This window comes from Natator depressus, chromosome 10, assembly GCF_965152275.1.
Source record: "Natator depressus isolate rNatDep1 chromosome 10, rNatDep2.hap1, whole genome shotgun sequence".
Lineage (NCBI taxonomy): Eukaryota > Metazoa > Chordata > Testudines > Cheloniidae > Natator > Natator depressus.
In genome coordinates, this window is record NC_134243.1 from 10,174,202 (window position 1) to 10,197,308 (window position 23,107).

The 23,107-nt window shown below is 44.4% G+C and overlaps 1 protein-coding gene across 1 annotated transcript in view; it reads right to left on the reverse strand.

Annotated features, from left to right (window-relative positions):
* Positions 1-7,085: 7,085 nt before the first annotated feature.
* The window catches only part of SDK1 (sidekick cell adhesion molecule 1), a 655,892-nt gene continuing 639,870 nt past the window's right edge, over positions 7,086-23,107 (reverse strand). Inside the window, exons 44-46 of the mRNA XM_074965177.1 lie at positions 21,570-21,690; positions 21,047-21,176; positions 7,086-11,451 (exon numbers count right to left, since the gene is read on the reverse strand). Of these exons, the coding sequence (XP_074821278.1) occupies positions 11,179-11,451; positions 21,047-21,176; positions 21,570-21,690 (524 nt within the window). The 3' untranslated portion in view covers positions 7,086-11,178. The remainder of the gene's footprint in view (positions 11,452-21,046; positions 21,177-21,569; positions 21,691-23,107) is intronic.

Genomic DNA, 23,107 nt, shown 5'->3' on the forward strand with positions numbered 1-23,107 from the left:
CTACCATCTTTTCACCCCCATTCCTATATCCTCTGCCTCAGTAGACATTCCCCAAATTGGTTCCCTCCCCATTGCCCATTCCCTGTACCCCTCAGACATGGTTTGGCCTGATTTACCCCCAGCCAGTAATCATCTGCCTCTAGTCAACATGTTCCTTGCTTTTTGAGCTCTCCCTTACACCTGGCCCACAGATCTTCTACATGAATGGAAATAAGCAGATGCACTTAGTTCCTTTCTCCAAAGCAGAGGTCCAATGTCTTGAACAAATATGCCTCTTCCCAGTCTCATCTAGGAACCCACGCACTAAGAGAGTCTGAAGTGTTTATACAATGACCTCTTTCCAATGGAGACCCCTACTACAGGATTCTGCCCTATTCTTGACATAGGACAGTTGCCGCTTCAGCTCCTAGTTTTGTTGTCCTGCGTTTTCCAGTTCATCCTGACGCTTGCAGCACTGTGTGCACATGCACAGTTATGGGGTGCTACAACCATTGCTTGTAGAGAAGCAGAGCACGCTGTACTCCTGAAAAACACCAGACGGGAAGAGCAGCAGTTGTGGGGAGGAACATACATTTATACTGGGCAGAGGCCTTTAGAGGGGGAGGTGGGAAGCAGACTAGAAATCATATAGAAGAGATAAGTCTCCCCTCTAAAATACTTTGTTAAGCACATGTGATTGCTTCACAGTATGAGCCATTCCTTCACGCTGACTTGGCTTGTAATGGCAAGGCAAGGCTGGGAGGAAGGAGGACTCCTTTTCTCTAAGCCATGTGCATCCAAAGGAACATAAATGTGCATTTATAAAGATGTTTCTTTTGGTTTTATAGAAGGGCCAAGATGGGAAAGAAGAAATGGGCAAGAAATGAAAATAACGAGTGAATCAAGCAAAGGAGGAAAATATACAAAAGAAAATCAACCGGAAGGGTAAGTTCAATGAAAAAGTTTAAAAAAATGAGAAATTAAAAGGGGAGGGAGCGAAGTAAAATAACCACAGAGGAAGTGGTTACTACAAGGTGGAACTACATGGTGAAGAGGAGGAAACAAGGAGACAGTTACCAGGTAGAGAGTCAGCAACCAAAACAGATTTCTTGGTTCCGTCAAGTCATTCGTTGCCTGCACTGTTCAGACTGGGGCAGGCAGCCAAGCCATTTTTCTGTGAGATTGTTTAGGCTGCAAATGCCATGGCAGCTTTCCTACATTCTGCAGTGTTTATATCCATGCTCTGCTATTCAACACACAATCATGTGCAGGGGAAACGTGTGCTGAAAACAGTTAAGGCTGGAAGTGGGAGGATGATATGCTTTGGAGCTGAATGACCTCAAAAAAGCACGGCTGCCTTTTGTGGCAATTTTGTAGAATAGTGTCTTGCTCGCACTGTTCTGCAGAGAGAGGATTTTCATCTTCAAAACGGGCAAATTGATATCTCTGGGTTATGATGAGCTACCAGCGGGCTGCTGTGTTTATACAACGCTGGATTATTTATAATGTCCCTTGCAGGAGCTGGAAAATAAAAGGCCTTCCTTAGAGGTTCAGCTCTTTTCTTCCATTTGGCAAACACTGATATTGGGGCCAGATCCTGAGCAGTGTACATTGGTGTAGCTCCGCTGATTTTCTACTGTCAGCTCATCAACTCGTATAAATCAGCAGAACACCACTGAAATCAATGGAGCTGGGCTGATTTACACCAGCTCAGGATCTGGCCCCATCAACATCAGCACACTTCTGGGAACAGATTCACTGCTGCTTGAAAGTCTGCAGGGAGAAGCCAAACGTGTCTCGTGAAGGGAGAGAACCATACAACATGGATGCCGTTTGGCTTTCCATTTCCTGGCTGCTCCCCCTCCCCCTAATATTCAGAATCTGGAGGAAATTTATCGCACCATTTTTAACAACAATTTAAGGTTGATCACATTTTGGGTCTAAACTACTTGAAGTATCATTTTAACTGAAAAGCAGCAGGAGATTGATTATAAGCTTTTACAGTCTAGAACTATCAGCTTGTGATTTCACCCATGTTAGATTTTCACTGTTCTGAGAGCTAAACCAAGAGTGTACTGGCAAGACACTGAGAACGCTCTGCAAACCAAAAATAACTGCCAGCTTGCAGCAAATAGTTTTCAAAAACAAATGTACCCAGGACACTCATGTTCAAAAAAAGGTTCTTTTAATCAGAAGCAATTTTGCAAAAGAAGAAATAATTTTTTCATATAAAAGAGGGGAGTGGTGGGAGTGAGGCTAACAACAGGAGTGGGACAAAAAACAGGTCAAATCCTGAAGAAAATAAACCCAAAGTAAAAGCAGGACCCAATACCACAGTACAGTAAAAAGAGACTAATTCTTGAAACAAGCTATGAAACATTGGTTCTACTTCCTAAACTGACAGCAGACACATCAAAAGACTAAATCTCCATTTGAAGAGCCACAACTGTGTGGCTACAAACTCAATGTACAGTTTTCTTGCACCTTCCTGCTACCTGAGACCTCATGCTGTATATGTAAGGGGACTGTTGCCCCCTTACTAACATTCAGTGGGGGTGTTTTGGTTGGCTAGCTCCCAGTACTAAAAGGGGAAGGGTCTATGGGAAACCAGGACCCTGAGACTGATAGTCCCCAGGAACAATGGGGAGAGGCCAATGCTCTAGGTCAGCCTGAATGACAGGGCGGGCAGGCTAATCAGGGAGTCAGGAGGCCAGGGAGGTCCCGTCCCCCGTGAGAGCTGGATTTGCATGGGTCAGACAGAGTGGGGCTGAGCTAAGGAGAAAGCAGGGGCCCAAGCTGAGGTGGGGAGCAGAGCTGTGCTAGATCCAGAGGGACCAGAAAAGCAGCCCAGAGAGAGCAGACCCTGCCCTGGGAGCAGAGCTGCAGCCCCAAAGCCAGAGGCACAGCCCAGAGAGAGCAGACTTGCCCTGGGAGCAGAGCTGCAGCAACCAGAGCCAGAGGGGCCAGAGCAGCAGCCCAGGGAGCTGGAGGCAGAGCAGCAGCAGCAGCCGTGCTGAGACAGAGTGGTGGAGCTGGGGCTGGAGCAGTCCGGAGCTGGGTGCGGTGAGCAGCTCAGGAGACCGAGGAGGACCCTGGGCAGCAGGCCCAGCACAGGGAGACGCCTCAGCCAAGAGGCTCTGCAGGCCAGGCTCGGATCATAACCCCGACAGGGCAGGGACGACACTGGGAAGAAGGGTCCTACCACTTAGAGCCTGACAGCGTGTGGCCACCACCGGAGCAAGTGTCCAACCCACAGCATCCCTGCAGCAAAGCCAAGGCCAGAGAAGAAGGCCTGGGACTTACAAGGAACAGACTGTGAACTGCCCTGACATTCCAGAGACACTGTTTGTGATGTTCCCTGCCACAGAGCGGGGTGATGTGTTTCCTTTAACCTTTCCCATTTTTCCTTATTCTTTTTAAAATTAATTGTTGAGTAAATAACTTGCATTTGCTTTAACTTGTATGTAATGGTCAGTGGGTCAAAAAAGTGCCCAGTGCAGAGAGAGTACCCCGGAGTGGGGACACCCTAGTCCCTGTCCTAGGTGACCACAGCAGGGTTGGGGGTCGAGCCCCCCCAGGAATCCTGGGCCAGCCTTGTTGGGGTTACAAGGACTCTGCCAGACAGGAGAGTGGAAAGGGAGTCCTCAAGGGCAGGGAGGCCACTGGGTAAAGGAAGTGGGAGCGAGGACTCAGATCCTTTCGCTAGCCCACTTCACCGGGGTAGTGCAGAAGCCAAGGAAGTTCCCCACGATAGCAGGACTATTCCCCCGCTTACATATAGACATAGATCACAGCAGTGCCTGCTATTCACAGGGTTAACATATACAGTATGCTAGGTCTAGTGAAAACGTACCATACCCCTACCTGCAAGACTCCACCTGTCGCATTTACTAGGAAGATCTCATTTCCAGACTTGCCTTAGATGCCTTAAAGTATATCTGCTCTGCACACTAAGCCTGGGTCTGTGGGACTTGGGCTTGTGAACCTGGTGGGTATGTCTACACTGCCGTTAAACACCCATGGCTAGCTTGTGTCAGCTGACTCGGGCTCACAGGAGTCGGGCAATGAGGGCTGTTTAATTGTGATGTAGACGTTTGGGCTCAGGCTGGAGCTTGAGCTCTGGGACCCTGTCGGGGTCAGGGAAGCCTGAGCCCCGGGATCCCGAGTCAGCTGACACAGGCCAGCCATGGGGGTGTTTAATGGCTGTGTAGACATACCAAGTATTTGCAAGCCCATCCACACTGCACTGTAAACCTGGTTTTACAATTGCTGGACCCAGGTCTCACAGCCATGCTAACATGTCCATATTACACTACTCAGACCATCTGACTTGGGACTGTGGCTTGATCTGCATACACACTGTAAAATGAAAGGGTTTGGACCTGACTTACAGTGGGACTTGGGCTCTGACCCACCCCCAGCAGCAGGGTCCAAGGACCTGGGTCCTGATTGCTTGATGACCCGAGTCAGACTGATTTGTGTGTGGATGGAAGAGAGGGGATGGGGCTCAAACCTGAGTCAGAGCCTGGGCTTAGTGTACAGCACAGAGAAACACACATGCATGGAGAATACCTTTGCTAATAAAATGCTGCAATCCTGCTTCAGGCTCCAAATCCAAAGATATAAGCGCCAAGATCAATGATCAGATCTAACTGGGTTGAAAATCATGATTCTCCTAACAAGTCACGACTAACCTCGAGGAACAAGACACTACTAAAAATGTGCCTGTGGCAGCTCTGAGAGGATAATAATCCTGGGTCAGATCCTGAAACATCACAATGGAAGTATGGCCCTTATCCAGGAATATGGAAGGTCATTGACTGATTCTGTCTGATCCAATCCACTCCTCCTTCATCTGTCCCATGCATGGTGAGTGTGCTTATGAGTGCAGGCACTCCACTTCCAGTAGCTGGAAAGCAAACCAAGTTTGTTTGGCTATTGGGGGTGGAGGGTTATCTACAAAGATGAAGAACCTTTCTGAGCGAGTTATGGCAGATCTCAGACTCACCGTGCATCTCTCTATCATTTTCATGCCCTGCAATAACTCAGCTCCAAACTTGGCGGATGACTTTCTGCAGTGAGAACGTTTCAGTGGATAGTATTATCATACAACCAATTTAATCAGTGGCTTTTGTGTACACAAAAAACAACACCAACTCTGCTCCCCAAATGAGCTTTAGTTATGTCTCACTTAACTGGAAACTGGCAAACACTGAGGTTTGACTCCCAGTCTGTACATAACACAAGGCGCCTACCAGCACCTAGTTCTGTAATGGCCTTTCTCCTCCACAGCTCATCAATTAATGCATCCGATGAAGTGAGCTGTAGCTCACGAAAGCTTATGCTCTAATAAATTTGTTAGTCTCTAAGGTGCCACAAGTACTCCATTAATGCACACACCCTGCTGCTGGCTATTTATGGAGGAGCTCTCAGACAGAAAGCAGTGTCTGAAATCACGTCCACGCTCTCTCTGTCTCTTGTACAGCTCTCGTTTTCAAGACTCAGCTGATTTCTAGTAGGCCTGTCAAAGCGATTTATTTTCATATCCTGATCATTTCATTTTCTGCAATGAGTGAACATATCACAGACTAATGTGTTTTGATTATGAGGATTGTGAAGCGTAAACGAGGAAGACAGCAGTGCTACGTATGAACAAAAAGCTACCTCTACTGAGGAGCATCTTGGAGCCTTTTGTGTAAGCCATGGATTTCTTGAGGGCAGCAATGATAAGGATAGTCAGTGCATCTTCACATGGAGGAGCCAAAGACAGATGCTTGCTCCTACCAAATCCTGCAGCAATCTGATGTTGACCTGGGAGTATGGATTCAAATGAGATCTCAGCCAATCTGGAAAATGTCACAGGCCTGTATTTTAGCGTTCAGATAAAGGCAAAACATTTCCCACTGGGTAACTATCCAGTCCCCTTTTTCAAATATTCCTTCTTCTCTGCAGTGGCAGCAATTACTTCCAAAAGCAACACGATTCCTTTAGTAAATATTGTTGGAACTTTTCACCCCTTTCCATTCACGTCCGTGGGCAACTGCTGACGATGAAGAAAAAAGCAAGAGGCTGTCATTGATTAAAGTGAAACAGTGCCCTCTCCTGTCTCTTCATTAGTACTGCAGCATAACAAATGATTTCAGCAATTGTCAGAAATTAGGGTTGATACATTCATTATTGTACGCAGTAGCTGTAGCTGTGTTGGTCCCCGATATTAGACAGACAAGGTGGGTAAGGTAATATCTTTTATTGAACCAATTTCTATTGGTGAGAGAGACAAGCTTTCAAGCCACATAGAGCTCTTCTTCAGGTCTGGGAAAGGTACTCCAAACATCACCGCAAAATGTAAGGTGGAACAGATTGTGTAGCATAGTAGTTAGCACATATTGTAAGGGACCATTCAAGGTAGAGAGGCCCATTAAGACCTCTGCAGTCATAGGATAAAAAGAGGGGGGTTAGTGGGTTACAGGTTGTTGTAATTAGCCACAAATCCAGTGTCTCTGTTCAGTGCATGATTTTTAGCGTTTAGCGGAGTAATGAATTTAAGTTCCCAGGCTTTCTTTTAAAAGTGTTGTGTAGGTTTCCTTTGAGGATGTGGACTGAGAGGTCAGATACAGAGTGATCACTTTGTGAAAAGTGTTCATCCACAGATGATAGGGTGTTTTTGTCTTTTATCATTTTCCTGTGTGAGTTCATGTGAGAGCACAGTGATTATCCGTTTTCATCCACATAGCTGTTAGTAGGGCATTTATGCACTGGATGAAGTGCTGTACACCACAAGTTGGGATAGACATGTAGAGGATCCATAGGTCTTGAAAGGTGTACGCAGGGGGGGTTTGTTGGTCATTGTAGCAGCAGATATACGTCTGCAGATGTTGCATCTATTGTTCTGGCAGAGTCTGTTGCTGCTTTGAGTTGGTGTTTCCTGGTCTGTGAGGAGCTTGCTTTTGATGATGAGTTTGGAAAGGCTGGGGTGTTGTTTAAAGGCCAGAGGAGTTTGAAGACCAGAAACAAGCTCCCCACAGACCAGGACACACTCTGCTAGACACTAAAAATCATGCAGTGATGCTGGGGGTACCTCTCCCAGACCTGAAGAAGAGGGTCTGTGTGGCCTGAAAGCTTGTCTCTATTACCCACAGAAAGTGGTACAATAAAAGATATTACCTCACCCACCTTGTTTCTCGGTTGATACATTAAACAGAGATCTTGTAGAGCATTTCAAAAGAGTGAGTGAATGATTGAGGCTTGGTGGGGGACAGTGTTGTTTATGAAACAGAATCAGAGGTTAAGAAAAATACATACTTAAAATTATGCAGAAATGATACAAAAGATTTGTAGAGGGGATTTTAATCTGTGTGAGTTTTTCCAACAGAGTTAGATTCGTTACATGGGAAACTTGAGATTCAGGTTATATGCTCACATCAAAGATGACATCATTGAGTGGTTTGCAGTGTCATCTGAGCCCAGAGATGGGTGTGTAATATTATGCACTGTTTTCCTGTGTGAGCTTTGATATATTTGAAGGCTACCACAAGAAAAATATGTTTCCATCAGATCAGAGATGTCCCTCTGTGCTCCTGCATGGACTCGTTAATTATGCTGTTTTTGTTTTTTAATAGATCCATGAGGGAGGGAGGGAGAAAAAGAGCGAAACGGATTTTTTAAATGTAAGCTTTGAATTAAAAGATTGTTCCGAACAGTGATATGGTGGAAGGTGGGTATGATGCATAGAAGGATTTTGACATACAGCTATCTCAGCCTATAGTGTGCTTTAGTTTATTTGCATACTCAGTTCTTATTGGCTAAAATGTGGAATTGTGTCTTGAGTTTTCCTCAAACTTGAAACATGACTTTAAAGGATCTGATCCCCAAAGATCACAGCTTTGAAACAGGACTTTCTTGCTAACTAAGGGTGCGTCTTGCCAGACATGGCAATTTTGCTTAAACCCCAGTAAATAAAACACAACTATTAATCATACCTTTTCAACTACAGAATGCTAACAGCAGATGATGGGAGGTTCAGCATCATCATGTATTTAACTAAAATACATGGTAGTGGGAGGGGTAATGCACATTATATTCCCATTTGCTAAGAGTAACTAATGCCATGCACTTCCATTCTTTATGGATAGGGTAACTTAAATAAATGTACGGATGTGGAAATGACTGTTAGAGTAGAACTGAGTAGAACTTACTCTGTTAGTGTCAACAGGTCCTAAAAGAATCACACTTGACATTTTTATTTGGGAGACAGAGTTCTCATACAGCCAATTCAGCAGGCCCTCAACAAACTCAACAAAATTCCTGACAGTTAAGTAGCAGAAGGGTTTAAGGAAGGAGGAGTATTCCCTTCACCTCACCCTATCAAGTTCTCACCGTTCCCCTCTTCAAGCCACAGGGGAATGTTGGCCATTAAGGTCCATTTCCTTTTATCATGCACTGTTCACGAGCTGTTGGCTCAATGAGAATGGAAGTTGGGATACAAAGCAATGTGGTGGTAGCACTATTCCAGGAAGTGCTCTCTCATGTGCCACATTCAGACCTGGTGTTGTCATCTGTGGCATGCACCTGCTTAAACTAAGCCTGACTTTGGACCTAAGCCTTTCCAGGTTTGGATCTAAGCCCTTCCAATTCACGTATCTTACCAGAAATGGCCCTGAAACATGCTTCCGGTAACATCATCCCTCAAAGCTGTTGGATCAGTGCAGGTTTACTAAAATTCCAACAGCAATCACACTGCCAGGGCAGCTACGTTATAGAAACAATTCTGTACAAAAAAACCCCAAACCAAACCAAATCTAAAAATACGTACTCAGACATAGGAAATAATAAAGGTGAAAAAAATCAAATCACAGGAAATAATGAAGTTATTAAAAAAGTCAAAGCAAAACCTTCACTCATGTAATTTTCCCCAAGAAACAAAACAAAAATTCAAATAATAGATTTCAAACAAATTCTTTTCAGTTAATTAATTAAAACAATGTCCATATGGCTTAAGAGAATAGTCAAAGTGCACAGAAAGGCAGTCGTTTCCTTCCATGTTCTCCATTTCTACATTCACCTTCACAGTAAGTTCCAGTTGTCCCCCGTGGAGCCCCATGCACAAGCAATAGTGGAAGAGAGGGATGCTCCCTTCTTCCCTCAAGCACGTCTCTCCAAGACACTTTCCAGCCCAAGAACTGTGGATAGTTATCTCAACTTCAAAAGCTGTTAAACGCACTCTCTCAAGTTTTTGGTTTGGAATCGCTTTCTTTTCTGGAGCGTTTGGAAAGGAACATAAATCCAATGTCAAGGCTACACAGAGTATGCACCTAGAGCTGCAGTACTGTACTGAAGGATAAAGCCGTACTAAGGTCGCCTGCCCTAAGCAGGCACTAAAAGGTAACAGCTGTGCTGAGGTTGTGGTTGCACCACACCTGTCCAGAAGAAGTGCCAATGCCCAACCAATTCCTCATCTGCCCTGAAGAGGCATTGGCAGGTAACAGCAGTAATAATGCAATGACTGTTTCAAACCTGCCCTAAAGGCCATTGGCAGGGAGCAGCCGAGACAATGCCAAAGCTGTTTCACGCCTCTGCTGAGAGATGTGGACAAATAGCAACGATAGTAATGCCAAGGCTGTTCCACACCCGCCCTAAAGGAGCCTTAATAAGTTGCAGCAGTGCCAATTTTTCATGGCTGTTCCCCAAACACATCTGGAAGGAACTGCCAGATGGCAGCAGTGCCAAGGACATGATTAGTTCACAGTAATTGTTTCAAACACCTCATGTAGAAATGGTGTTACAGGACTGTTCCTAAATCCAAAAACTGGACTGGGATTCTTTAAATCACTGAGAGTTTCCCCTTGAAAACAACCACTTGCTGATAAACACAACAGACTTGGGTAAAAGCCTGCAGCTCTGCGGGTCAAAAACGGGGCAGTACAAAACAGATGTAAAACAAAACAAAAAAAGCTCTCTCATTTCTAAAGGTTGGAGGTTTGGTGCACAGACCGAGCCTGTAAATGTGCACGAGGTAATTTGCAACCCTAACATTTGAAAACCCGTTGAACTTTATTTGGAGACATTTTGTTGCTTCTCTCATGTACAAAGCTGCAACAATCAATAAAAGGCACCTGTGGACAACAAAACTCAGCCCCTTTGTGTGATGTGTCTTTGTATCAAATAAAAATCAAACCGACACAATTAACAATATGTACTTTTTACAGAGCAGTGTGCAGAGCTGCAGAATCAAGTAAGAGCGGCATGATGGGGAGGAAGGCGGTCGGCTTCTATCGACAAGGAAGGACAACTTTGATTACTGAAAACCAATCTATCAATTAGCATGTCCCCCAGTTTGTAACTGTCACGTTCATTCAAATTTCCCTCTGCTTGCTATTTTTTCCTTTCAAATTTGCAATTGAAATGGCACATGCAGTCTACCAAAGGAGGGTTAGAGCCACACCAAGAACAAAGGGACCCCACATCAGAACAGCACCCTACTGCTTCACCCAGTACCATCTACAGCACTTTCAAGCTGTCTCCTCTTAGAGGAGCCCGGGAGTGGGAATATTTTAGGAATTCAAAAACCCTGTTTGAGTAGGATAGAAAAGCAGGTAAGATATTCGTTATCAGAAACACCCATAGCGAACCTACTGGCAAGAGAAGTGATATCACTGTAAACTAATCAGCTGGTGTTTCTAAGGTGGAGGCAGAATGGTGACAAGGAGCAGGGGAAAGAATGTTGTCGTTTTTCATGAAAAACATTCCCCCCTCTTTAAATATTCCTACTTGAGCCTGATGGGGGATGGGGAGAGAGTTTGGGAGGTTTCCTGTGTTTTCTCCTCAAATTACACCACAAAGTCACACACTGCATCAAGGGAATTCACCTCCTTGGTTGGAAAGAGGAAAGAAGAAGAATAGGGGAACTGCTTCCTGAAGCAGTGCTACAAAAGTGGTTAAAAACTCCCCCTGCTATTCACAAGTGGTTAAAATTGTACCTTTTCAGAATATTTTTTTTTAAACAAAAGTTTAGCAAGTTCAGCTCCGGGTTTTAAGAGTTGATTGTCTTCAGAAAAATAGACTCATTCATGTTCACCTCTGTTCTACCCTGATAGAGAAATTTACCCACAGTTCACTGCACCGATCACGCACACAGTCACTGTGATAGGTCATTCTCATCTCCACAGGAGTTTCCACTGTGCTGTCACGTCACTCCCAGTGTCAGACAAAGGAGGAGAACCCTGTCACTGGAGTCCGTGAGCCGGGAGCAGGCTGTCCTGTTGGGGTGTACACCCCACCTGTGCTCTGCGTTGTGATGACAGTCTGGAAATAGGGTTCTGTCTCACTCGCCGCACACTCTTCGTACCTGTAGGGCGTCGGGTGCTTCACACCCTTCTGCTGACGCTTCCAAGAATTGTAGTATGTGGGGTCACTCATATAATGGTTCACAAAAGAGTGCTTTGGCACCTCATCTTCGTAATCTGAGTCAGTGGCCTGCAGCATTAGAGAGAAAACAGCCATTAGCATCCAGGACTTAGCTTGTTCCTTACTAATACAGATTGTACAAAATCACCACCACATACACCACAAGCCTGTATTTTCAGGATAGGCAGGTCTGCAGTCTAAGTGCAGCACATGTAGAAAAGTACGGTGCTCTGATTTAGCACAGCTCTGTGACAGTGGAACTGGGCTGGAGAGAAATGAACCCTGGCTGGAGGAGAGACAGAGATCTGTCCTGATTCACTGGGAGTACTGCTGTACGCGTAACAAGCTCCATTTCAGCAGAAGATGCAAGGGAATGTACAGATGTCATAGTGAAATAAAAAGCCTTCAATCATTTCATCAAAATGCTCACAGTTTCAATTTCAAGACAACTGAAATCTTACTAAATGTTGAGCAGAAAAAGTTTCTCTGTATCTATCACATTTCAATATATAGGAAAAAAATATCCATGCAAATCCCCTGGCTCGAGCCAAATTTGCTATTTGTTTATGATGATAACACTGAGGCACCCGCATGTCACTGGGTTTTGCTCACAAGCCCCACTGATTTTTGAAATTAGCTACATCGTTATAAAGGAAATTAAACAAAATCACATTTGATTTCAAGCACAGAACAATTGCCCTTATTGCACCTTATGAGTTTGTTTTTACAAAACTAGCAGTATTGAAAGATAACTGAGCACCAGACCTGAAAGAGAGCATTTCCAAAGTGGTGGGGTTGCTTTCCTGGGATGTTTCAGAGTAGCAGCCATGTTAGTCTGTATTCGCAAAAAGAAAAGGAGTACTAGTCTCTAAGGTGCCACAAGTACTCCTTTTCTTTTTCCTGGGATGGTCCATGTGTTAGACTGTGCTCAGATAGATTCTTATTCCAACAAACAATTGTACAAGGTGGCTAGCCAGCGAAGGAGCACCCCCACTCCCTCCACCAGCTAGCTGGAGTCTGGAAGCTCCTTTCGGTGCAATCAAACAAGCTTTGTAGGTCTGCCCTGCTTTTGAAATGGTGCTGCTGTTACCCAGCAGACAGAATCTCAACTGGTTTGTAGATCTCATCAGAACACAGAGACAAAGGCAAAGCCTTGCATGAGGGATGCATTTCAGGTGCACCTTTGTCTTGTATTTCTGTTCCCACCAAGAACAGACATCATGTAAAATGGACAAATATTTGCTCAAAAATTTCCATAATTTAGGTCTTTTCTTAACACCATCGGGCTTGTAATGCAAAAATTGCTTTACTCTTTTCTGATAGTCTGGTTGTTTCTGAAAGTCTTTAGATATCAAAGCAGTAGTTGCTTAAGAAATACAACAGATATATGGATAACTAGAGTTTGCAGTTTATAGTTACTGGCATTGGTTATAAAGTGTTGGTTTATCTCTAGGAAGTTTCCATGTCATTATGATCTGTGACACTGAACAGCAAACACATGTTCACTCATCTCCTGTAGGCCACACGACTGCCCTCTCCTCCTTCAAATCCCTCTTTAATCACCCTTTAACATTCCCCAAAGAACAAGCATCAGATGCCCTGTAAACTATTGTTAAAAAAGGATGTCACATCCTTCATCCTATTTCTTTGTCAGTAACGATGCATTGACACTAGTAAATTCAGTGCCCATTTCCCCCGCAACAGTGTGTAGACAGGTCTTAGGCCATTTAACCACTGTGCTTTGAAAATCTTTGCAGACCAGCTTTTTATAACATAGTAGTGTTTTCTACAATGGAAATTTTGCAAAAAATATCCTAGTGCTGTTAACAGAGGGTTGGCACTACCAGAGCTATTGTACTTTTATTACTTATTTATTTCACTTTGAATAATAAAATAGATGTGTACACAACACTCCAGGCATACTGACACATAATTAAATAATTACAACAAAACCAAACCCAGTAGCATTAAGCAATTTTTCCAAAAGGAACTCAGCCAGCCTGCTAACGACAAAATGCTCCTTTCCACCCTGCCATCATCCTGGGAAGCGAACTCTCAGCCTCATCCAAAAACCCTGTTGGACAGATGTCTATTGTGGCATGCCTGGAATGTCACCAAATTTGGGCTATTTCAGATCTAAGGGATTTCCAGAGTCTTATCACACATGGATCCATCTCTAGTGCCTCTGCTGACTGCAGCTATGGCAGTATTGCATGGGGAAAGAGGCAATCTCTCAGGCTGGCTGGTCCCCTGGGCCATTTAGGTAACCAATACCTTAAACTCTCTCTGGAAACCAATAGGCAGCTAGTGCAGATCCCAGAGCGTTCGTGTGACACTACGCCCCATATTCTTCATACAGACATTGTTATGATAAGAATATGGAATAACTAAGATGTGTTTTACGCAAGATGGGTCATGTGAGGTATCATTGGAGAGGTTGTGATTTACTGAATATAATTATTCTATTTGTATGCATGGATCATTTCTGTATCTGAAGTTAGGAATATTGACTAGGTAACAATTACAAGTGGGTTTACACCTGGGGAACACCTACCAGAAAGAATGCAATCAGCCTGGATGGGCCATTAGGGAGAACAATAGGACTTTGAAGATGCTCATCTCCCACCTTCCTGAAAAGCTTCCTGGATGCTGCAAACAATCTTTGACTCCTGGCTGTTTTGACACTGCAGGGTCATGTGATCATGTCACCTGGTACTGGATTCCATCTTGGACTACTAGTATTTTTCCACTAGTAGGGGATGGGGATTAAACTGGGAAACAAAGGATTCCCATGATATGTAAATCCTATTTAAAACAGGGAAGTGAGATAATCCGGTTCATTCTTCACTGAATCCCCGCCCAGGATGACTGCTGAGAACATCTAAGAAACAGGGACTGAGGGGGGGCAGAAGAGCTGAGCCCGGGCTGTAAAAGGTGTCTGGCCCGTGAAAAGAATGTCTAAACCAACATTTAGGGTGAGAAATTACTACTTTAACCAGTTTCTTTAATATATTAAGCTTAGTTTGTCTGTTTGTTTTATTTGCTCAGTAATTTGCTTTGATCTGTTTGCTATCCCTTATAGTCACTTAAAGTCTATCCTTTGTAGTTAATAAACTTGTTTTGTTTTCTCTAAACCAGTTTGTGCAATTCATAACTGGGGGAGGGGGAGGAAAGCTGTCATATCTTCTTCCACATTGAGGGAGGGGATGATTTTCATGAGTTTTCGCTATACAGTTCTCTGTGCAGCGCAAGACAATACCATTTTGGGTTTGCACTCCAGAGGGAGTGGGCACTTGAGTAATTGGCAATCCCCTAGCTGATTCTTCCCACACAGAGCTGAAATCAGTGTCTGTATCTTTCTGCAGCTGGGCATGTCCCTACCTGTGTGTGTGCTACAGGAGGCTTGAGGGCCTGGCACTGCAAGACAGGGTGAGGAAACCGAGGCTGGTGGAACGGCCAGGCTCAGTGGGACTCCAGTACATCAGGTGGCACCCCGAAGTGGGGGGCAACCCATCACAATTGGTATCACATGCTCCCAGCAAGATGTCCTGCTCAGAAAGCATGCCACTACATTCTGCAGCAGCGGCAGTCTTTGAATGGTTTTAAGGTGTAGTTCCATGTAGAGTGCGTTGCAATAGTCTAATCCTGAGGCAACAAAAGCATGTGTAACCCTTCTGCCAGGTGCAGCTGGCAGCAGCCATGGCTGGGTTCAATATCTAGAGGTTCCTTTTTAACATACATCCGACTCGATCCCCCACCCAGTAACCTGGGAAAATTACACACCACCCTTGGGCGCCTCTGAGAGGCAATACTTTCCCACTCGCAAGCACAGCGTCTGAGTGTACAAAAGAAACTTTTAATGAAAGGAGAGAAGTCACCCAATATTAATTAGGGAAAATTCCACAAGCAGAATTCATAAACATAAAACTGTGAGCAGGACACCCACCCCAGAGTGCATGGGGCAAAGTCTTCTGCCTCATGTTCTTGAGTTCTACAACCAAAAGGTCCTTTACTATGTCCCCCTCTGCTGCCTCACCATATCCCACTCACAGTGGTTATCCTTGGTCAGTGAGAACCCAGGGTTCAAAGGTGCATCTGTGTGAGTTCATTTCCCACTGGGGAAGAAGGCACCTTGCTTGCTCTGCCATCTGAGCACTTGCTCTGGCTGGCTGGTCCACCAGCTGCTGTTCCTGTCTGGTGGCCTCCCCACCAACCACGATCCCTTGCCACCTGGCTGCCTGCCAGCTATAATTGCTCACTGCCTGACCACCCTGCCAGCTGCCTGCTTGCCATTTTCACCGTCCGCTGCTGCTGGCCAACTGCTCATCACTTTCACCAGTTGCCCATCAGTTACCTTCTGCTGCCACCTGCCTCTCTGCTGTGACCTCTGCTGGTCAGTCTCTTATAGATCTTTAGCTCTCAGCAGGCTGGAGAGAAACACTGTCCCACCACAAGTGATTTCAGTTTATTGAGTACTTAAAATAACAAAAGGCTCCTAATGAAGCCTATTTAGCTCTATCTTTGAACAGTGGGGAGGAATAGGTTAAACCAGACCTGGAATCCTTAGGGAGAGTCCAAACCTCCTGGCTGGGATATCTGTCCCCACCTCTCCTACTTTCACAGGGGTTTGGCATTTGAGCCCCTGGCTTAACGAGGTCCTTTCAGCTGAGGGTGACCCCCTCATTTGGGACAGGTGAAGGACAGTTCTGCTCCCCTTTATTCATACAATAAAGACAACAACATTGATAATAACATTTCACTACCACTGCATTAAGTACTAAAGTGATTTGTAACCCAACACCAGCCAAAGTTGATCACTTTGAGTAACACAGCTCTATCTGCTGGGTATGTTGGCAGAGTAGATGTGTTCATGTAAATACAGTTTGCTCCTGAAGTCTCTCCCCCTCCCAACTAGCTGTCAGCAGAGAGTTCATTCAGGCCCTGCTTACACATGGATAATAGTGGCAAAGTCCATATCTGAAAGGAAAGGTGGCAACCTCCGGGCCAGACATAGATGATACAAGTTACATAGGGTATGTCTATACTGCTATAAAACACCCATGCTGACCCGTGTCAGTTGACTCGGGCTTGTGGGCTCGGGCTACGGGGCTATAAAATTGCAGTGTAGACAGTAGGGTTTGGGCTGGAGCCTAGGCTCTTGGACCCTCCCCCCTCGCCAAAACTATTTGATGAATTCATGTAAAATTTGGGAACAGTTTCAGGTTGACCAAAACTGCATTTTTCAGTGAACAAACTGTTTATCCAAAAAGTTTCTCCTGGCTCAAGTCCTGGGTCTCTCTCTGTGCTGGTAAACCAGGGAGTATCAAGGTATATTTTCCCCACTGTCTCCCATTATGACCCAGATTGCTTACAGGATCATTCGTGGAATGGATACATTATTTTTAATGATTCAAAACTATTGAGTACAAGGAAATGCTGTAGGGTTTTTTTTATTATTATTATTTGTTTTCCCTGTTGTATGCAGCCATTTACCATGATTATGGGTTTGTTACCTAGGAAACTATGGTAGGCTGGAATTTGATTGGATGTGGTTGTCAGTTTCTAATCTGACAGCAAAGGTGCGTGCATGCCATTGAAGCAACAAATAAAGAAAATACCTGACAATTTAAGTATTTTATTGGTAAGATGAAAGACACAAATGCTATTTAGGAGACAAATGAGGGACCAGTGGGTTAGTATTATGGGAAATTTGCAAATAGTTCTGGGTTGTCAAATTTCTTAAAAAGTGATTGGAGCTGAAGTGTTCACGTATATGTTCATTTATAACCAACAAGGCAGAGCACAGCAGCCCTTGCCAATGACTGCAGTAGAAATAGGAGCAGACCAGCCGGCAGCCTGCACCAATACAGGCACAGGTGGGGATGTTTTTTCCTGTGACATCTACTTTTTCCTCACTCTCCACTTCTTCCTCCCTGCCCTATGAACAGCTCATCTCATTGCCAAGTGACAGTAGCAGGACCGGTCATCACTTTCCCCTGTGAGTGCATGAACCGGCTGCACCCTACTGGGCAAAATGAAATGAGTCAGCCATAATGAGAGTAAGGAGCAAGAGAAAGGACAAAAACAGACAGGTAAAGAGATGTCTGTGGACACTCTGATATCTATTCACTGAGGCTACATCTACACTATGAGCTAGAGGTGCGACTCCCAGCTCGCATAGAAGTATGCACACAACCTATCATCAACCTAGCATGCTAAAAAGAGTAGTGTAGCAGCAGTAGCACCGGCAGCGGCTGTAGTGGCCTGAGCTAGCGCCTGGAGCACAAACCCACCTGAACCTCGTGCATACACACTTGGGGCACCGAGCCCGTGCCTCTGTGGCCTGTGCTACCGCGGCTACACTTCTGTTTTTAGCGTTCCAGCTTGACGAGAATTAGCGCAAGTATGCCTATGAGAGCTGGGAATCACACCCCTGGCATGTAGTGTGGACGTAGCCTTTGGGAGAGGTAGGTTTTATTATTAATGTGCCACCTACATCTGGCTTCCACATGGTACCATCTTCATCAAAATCAGTTGGAGAATTTTATTGGATACTAATTAATTCCTTCTCAAAACTGAATTATAAGTGAATAACAAACTACATTCATACAAAGCTGAGAAACCACAATTCAGTTATAGTGCACAGAGCACCAATGTACCATTGTAAGCACTAGCATTCAGCACGGCTAGATCATTTGTGAAAGCATCAGGTTCTGGAGAAACTCTTTAGGAAATGACAAAAAACAAACAACCTTCCAACCTCCCCAAAAATGATGGCTCCTCCCCTAGCCTGGTGAAAGGTGAGCTGTGCCAAGTGACTACTCTACGCACAGACCTCAGAACTTCCTGAACGTATCTGCAGAGAGCCTAACCTGTTTGAGCTTGTATCCAAGAGCTTTGGTTTTTTTATCACTAATTATCATTTGGCACTTACTCTCATTACTCGACGCCCCATCTACTGTAGATGCCAATTAAATAATTTCCATCTCTCTGTAACACTGCAAATACTTGGATTCTAGGACATGGAGTGTATGTTAGTATTTTTACATATGCATATTTGAATACTGTATATTCTTGCCCCATTTTTTTTCCTTCACTGGGGGGGCTCAGAGGCAGTGCTCCCAGGCAGCTGTGTTCTGATCTAACTGTGGAGAATCAGTCCATGAGTCTCTTATGATGGCCTTGTTCACATTTGAGTGACCCCACGGGATGTGGAGGCAGCTGATTTCCCTCTCCACCATGCCAAATCTTGGCACTTCAGGCTAAGAGGTTAAAGCAAAAATTCAACAAGATGACATCTGGGCTGAAAGCAAAAAGCACAATTTTGGCCTTAGCTGGCCAACTGCACACTGTATTAAGTGGAATCCAAGACACACACAAAGAGGCATCAGAAGAAAACAGTATCAGAACATCTCCTGCTGCAAAGGACAAAGCCTCTGCAGAGCCCACATGGAAATGAGACATCTGTATCATGGAGAACATCTCTTTCTGCTAAAGATGACGGAAATCCTGGGAAAATAAAGCTTGTCTCCTAAGAAACCCCAGGAGAACTGAAACGAAACGAGCAGAAAACACCAAATAGGAAGAGATAAGAGACACTCAAATTCTGCATGATACAAGTGGTCAACGATCGCAAACTAAACAGCATTTCCAGGCTGATCAAAAGGCAGCATCCCTTACTGATACCTTTGTTGGCAGCCCATTAACATGTCATGCCTAAAAGCATTTCCCACGGAAAAACAAGCAAGCATCAAAGACACTATATAGAAAGGCTGCATATCTAAGCCCCAAGAGAAAATGGGTAGCACATTTTGTTTGCATAGAAGCATGCACAGAAAGGAATGCAAAGGAAACAGCAAGGATAAAAATCACTTTCCTCTGTCTATCCTGTGTAAACAGTGCCAGAAATGACGACTTGTGAGAAGGTTTTTGTGCACTGTACAGAAAACAACACATGGAATATTGAAATTAAATGTCAGAAAGTGCCAGTGCTAAATTCATGATCATGCTCACAAACCATATTAATGGCAGGTTTCATGATGGGTTGTTACAGGGACATGACCACAGATATCATGGGTTTAATCTGTAGGTAATATGTCTACATCACAAAGAGAGCAGCTTACTTGAGCTACAACAAGGAACACTGACTGCAGGGAGGGTCAGTCACAGGGCAACATAAAATGGCAGGCTGTCCAGGGTAATTAACAAGAGGTCAGAGCCAGGAAACCAGCAAGAAAAAAACAAACAAACAAACCAGCTGTAGCTGCAGGTACAGAAAAGCTGCAGATGAAAACTGTCATCTTCTTTCCCCACTCGCTGCTTTTGGTTTATTCTTGCCGGAAGGGTCAGATTCAGAATATTTTGGCCCACTTCTTGCTTCTTGTGCTGTCTGCTCTGATTCATCAAGATTTCAGCGGACAGCACCCAATTTTAGAGACAAATGTACCTTTCTGCACATTCCTCACTGCCAGTTCTAAAGCCTGCCTTTTAAGCCAGGGCTGCTGCTGAGTTTATACAGACTATAAGTGCTTCATAAAGCGAATGTGAGACAGAAAATAGAGGACTGTCAAACACATAGCAATAGCACACAGTACCGTCTTCCTCACAGAATACATGGTTTTCAAACTTTTTAGGCTGCGTACCCCTTTCCAGATAATGTAGTCTGCTCCATACCCCATCCGAGATGGGGTTATAATATATCTAGGATTAGACTGCCAAGTCTTACTAAATAAAATGCATTGTCAGCCATTATAGGAATTTTCTTGCGTACCCCCCTGCCGAGAGCTTGTGATTCCCAGTTTGAAAACCACTAGCAAACAGAAAGGAAGGCAGAGTAGCCTTGTGGTTAGAGCATAGGACTGGGATCAGAAAACCTGCATCCTGGCTCTAAGAATGATTTGCTATGTGATCTGAGTCCTCTGTGACTCAGTTTCTGTATCTGTAACACAAGGATACTTACCTAACTCACAAGGGGATTGTGAGGCTTAATCACAATGAACATTTGTAAAGTGCTTAGAGATTCTTGAACAGAAGGTGATGTAGAATTTTTACAGATAAAGGACCCGCTCTACAGAACCTCAGTAGTGCCTGGAATTGCCTAGCAGCTGTGAAAGATACTCACTGTAAATTCCAAACCATCTCCCACATTTGGGCCAGTTCCATGATGTGAAATTCATTTCTGATTAAATGTCACTTCAGACAGTAGATGCGCAGAGCTGGTTATGTACGGACTTCTCACAACATGTGCTTTCATGCTTTCTTTCCAGGAGCTTCAGGGTGATAACATCAAAGGGAGAGCAGGGAGCTCAGTGCCTAACCAGTGAAGCCAACTGCTTGCATTTGCCTTTTATTAATAATATTGGGAGATTATGAAATATCTGACATGACCCCAAGTTTTTCTGGTTGGCACCTACTCATTATTCTTCACCACGGCATTTCAGTTTTAAAGACAGATGCTATTTTAGAGGGGAGGGGCCATGAGACCCTAACGTTTGAGCACCCTGAAGTACTGTGCCTGAATATGAAAAACTGATGCAAAAGTAGCATAATGCAGGTATGGAAATCTGATTCCAGAGAACGTGCTGCATGCAGTGAGTTCAGTAACTGTGCAAGACCCTGGCACTGCATTATGGGAGGAGAGGCAAGGGATAAGGGATGTACTCACCTCTGATTCTGACACTTCCAAGGGCTTCTCATTCAGGGCCACACTCTCAGACAGCACTGCTCCATTGTACTTGTTGCAGATGTCCTCATCTGAGTAGTGCAGCCCACCAGGGCTTGGGCGAGGAGGGGACCTAGGTGGACATCAGGAGAAAGCATATGGCACATTAAATAATGGGTGAACTACATGTTCTACAATCCTTTTCATACCTGGACACAATATATCTACCAGTTCCCACCCCCCTCTGAACTCCAAAAACACAGTCACTTACCTTAACCCTGAAATGAGAAGTTTAGTGTCCCATTCCAGGCCTAGATCTCTTTAATCATTGATCATGCCATCTACCATCAGGGGCTGATGTTGCATTCTGGGGCAGAGGCTTAGCTATTAGCCCACAGTTTTCACCATATCCTCCAAACAGAGCTCCACCCCATAATCCCTTTTGCTTGTCCTGCGGTAGGTATGAAGCTAGACAATAACTGAATGCTATGGCCAAAACTGAGACAAAGAGGGTCCGTCATCCTACCTCGTCCCATTCTTCTTGGAGAAAGTGCTCTTTACGTTGAGGTGTCGGCTGTTGAGCTCCAGGGCTGTGAAGCCTCCGTTATCCAATGTGACCGACTCTTCCACATTCGAGATGTTTTTACCTGCAGTCAAACAATGAAACAATCAGCAAAGACAAAGGCACTGCCCCACCAACTACATGCCTAGTGATAACCTAAAGAACCACTACAAACAAGCATCAAACCTTGACCTTCCTTTTATGGCTACTTTTGTATCCTCGCTTTCCATAATGCTCTTTCCCTTCTTTCATAGTGGTAGAATAGCTCAGCAAGGAGTGGGAGAGAAAAGGAGACAAAAGATCAGCAGTGGGCTGCGGACCAGGAAAAGGCGTGAGAGAGAGACTGACTGAAGGCGGGAAGGGAAAGATAAAAGAGGAGGGAAGTGAGAGCAGGAGACAAATGGGAAGAGAAAAAAGTGAGGAAGGAAAGAGAGCAGAGAAAGAGAGAATGGCTGGGTGGACAGTGAAGAGAAAAAGGGTTTGGAGCTGCAATAGAGAGAAGGTATGTAAATGAGAAATTACAGGATGGGGGAAATCATAGAATCAGAGAAATGCAGGGCTGGAAGGGATCTCAAGAAGTCATCAAGTCCAGACCCCTGCACTGAGGCAGGGCCAAGTGAACCTAGACTGTCCCTGACAGGTGTTCTTAAATGATGTGGATTCCATAAGCTCCCTTGGAAACCTATTCCAGAGCTTAACTACCCTTATAATTGGAAAGTTTTCCCTAATATCTAACTCTAAGTCTCCCTTGCTGCCAATTAAGCCCATTTACTTCTTGCTTTACCTTAAGTGGACCGGGAGAACAACTGATCATAGTCTTTATTTATAAGAGCCCTTAACATATTTGACTGTTATCAGGTACCCCCGGTCTTCTTTTCTCAAGACTAAACTTTCCTCACAGGTCAGGTTTTCTAAATCTTTTATAATTTTTGTTGCTCTCCTCTGGATTCTCTCCAGTTTGTCCACATCTTTCCTGAAGTGTGGCTCCTCCAATTGGATACACTACTCCAGCTGAGGCCTCACCAGTGCCAAATACAGTGTGACAATTACCTTCCTTGTCTTACATATGATACTCCTGTTAATACACCTCAGAATGATATTAGTGTTTTTTCCAACTGCATCACACTGTTGCTCATATTCAATTTGTGAGGCACTATAACCCCCAGATCCTTTCCAGCAGTACAATCACTTACCCAGTTGCTCCCCATTTTTCCCATTTACTGCAGTACTTTGCACTTATCTTTACTGAATTTCATCTTGTTGAATTTAGACCAATTCGTCAAGGTCATTTTGAATTCTAATCCCATCCTTCAAAGAGCTTGCAACCCCTCCCATCTTAGTGTCATCTGCAAATTTTATAAGCATACTCTGCACTCCTTTATCCAAATCATTAATTTAAATATTGAACTGTACCAGACCCAGTACTGATATGCCCTTCTAGTCTGACAGCAAACCATTGGTAACTACTTTTTCAGTACGGCCTTTCAATTAGTTGTGCACGC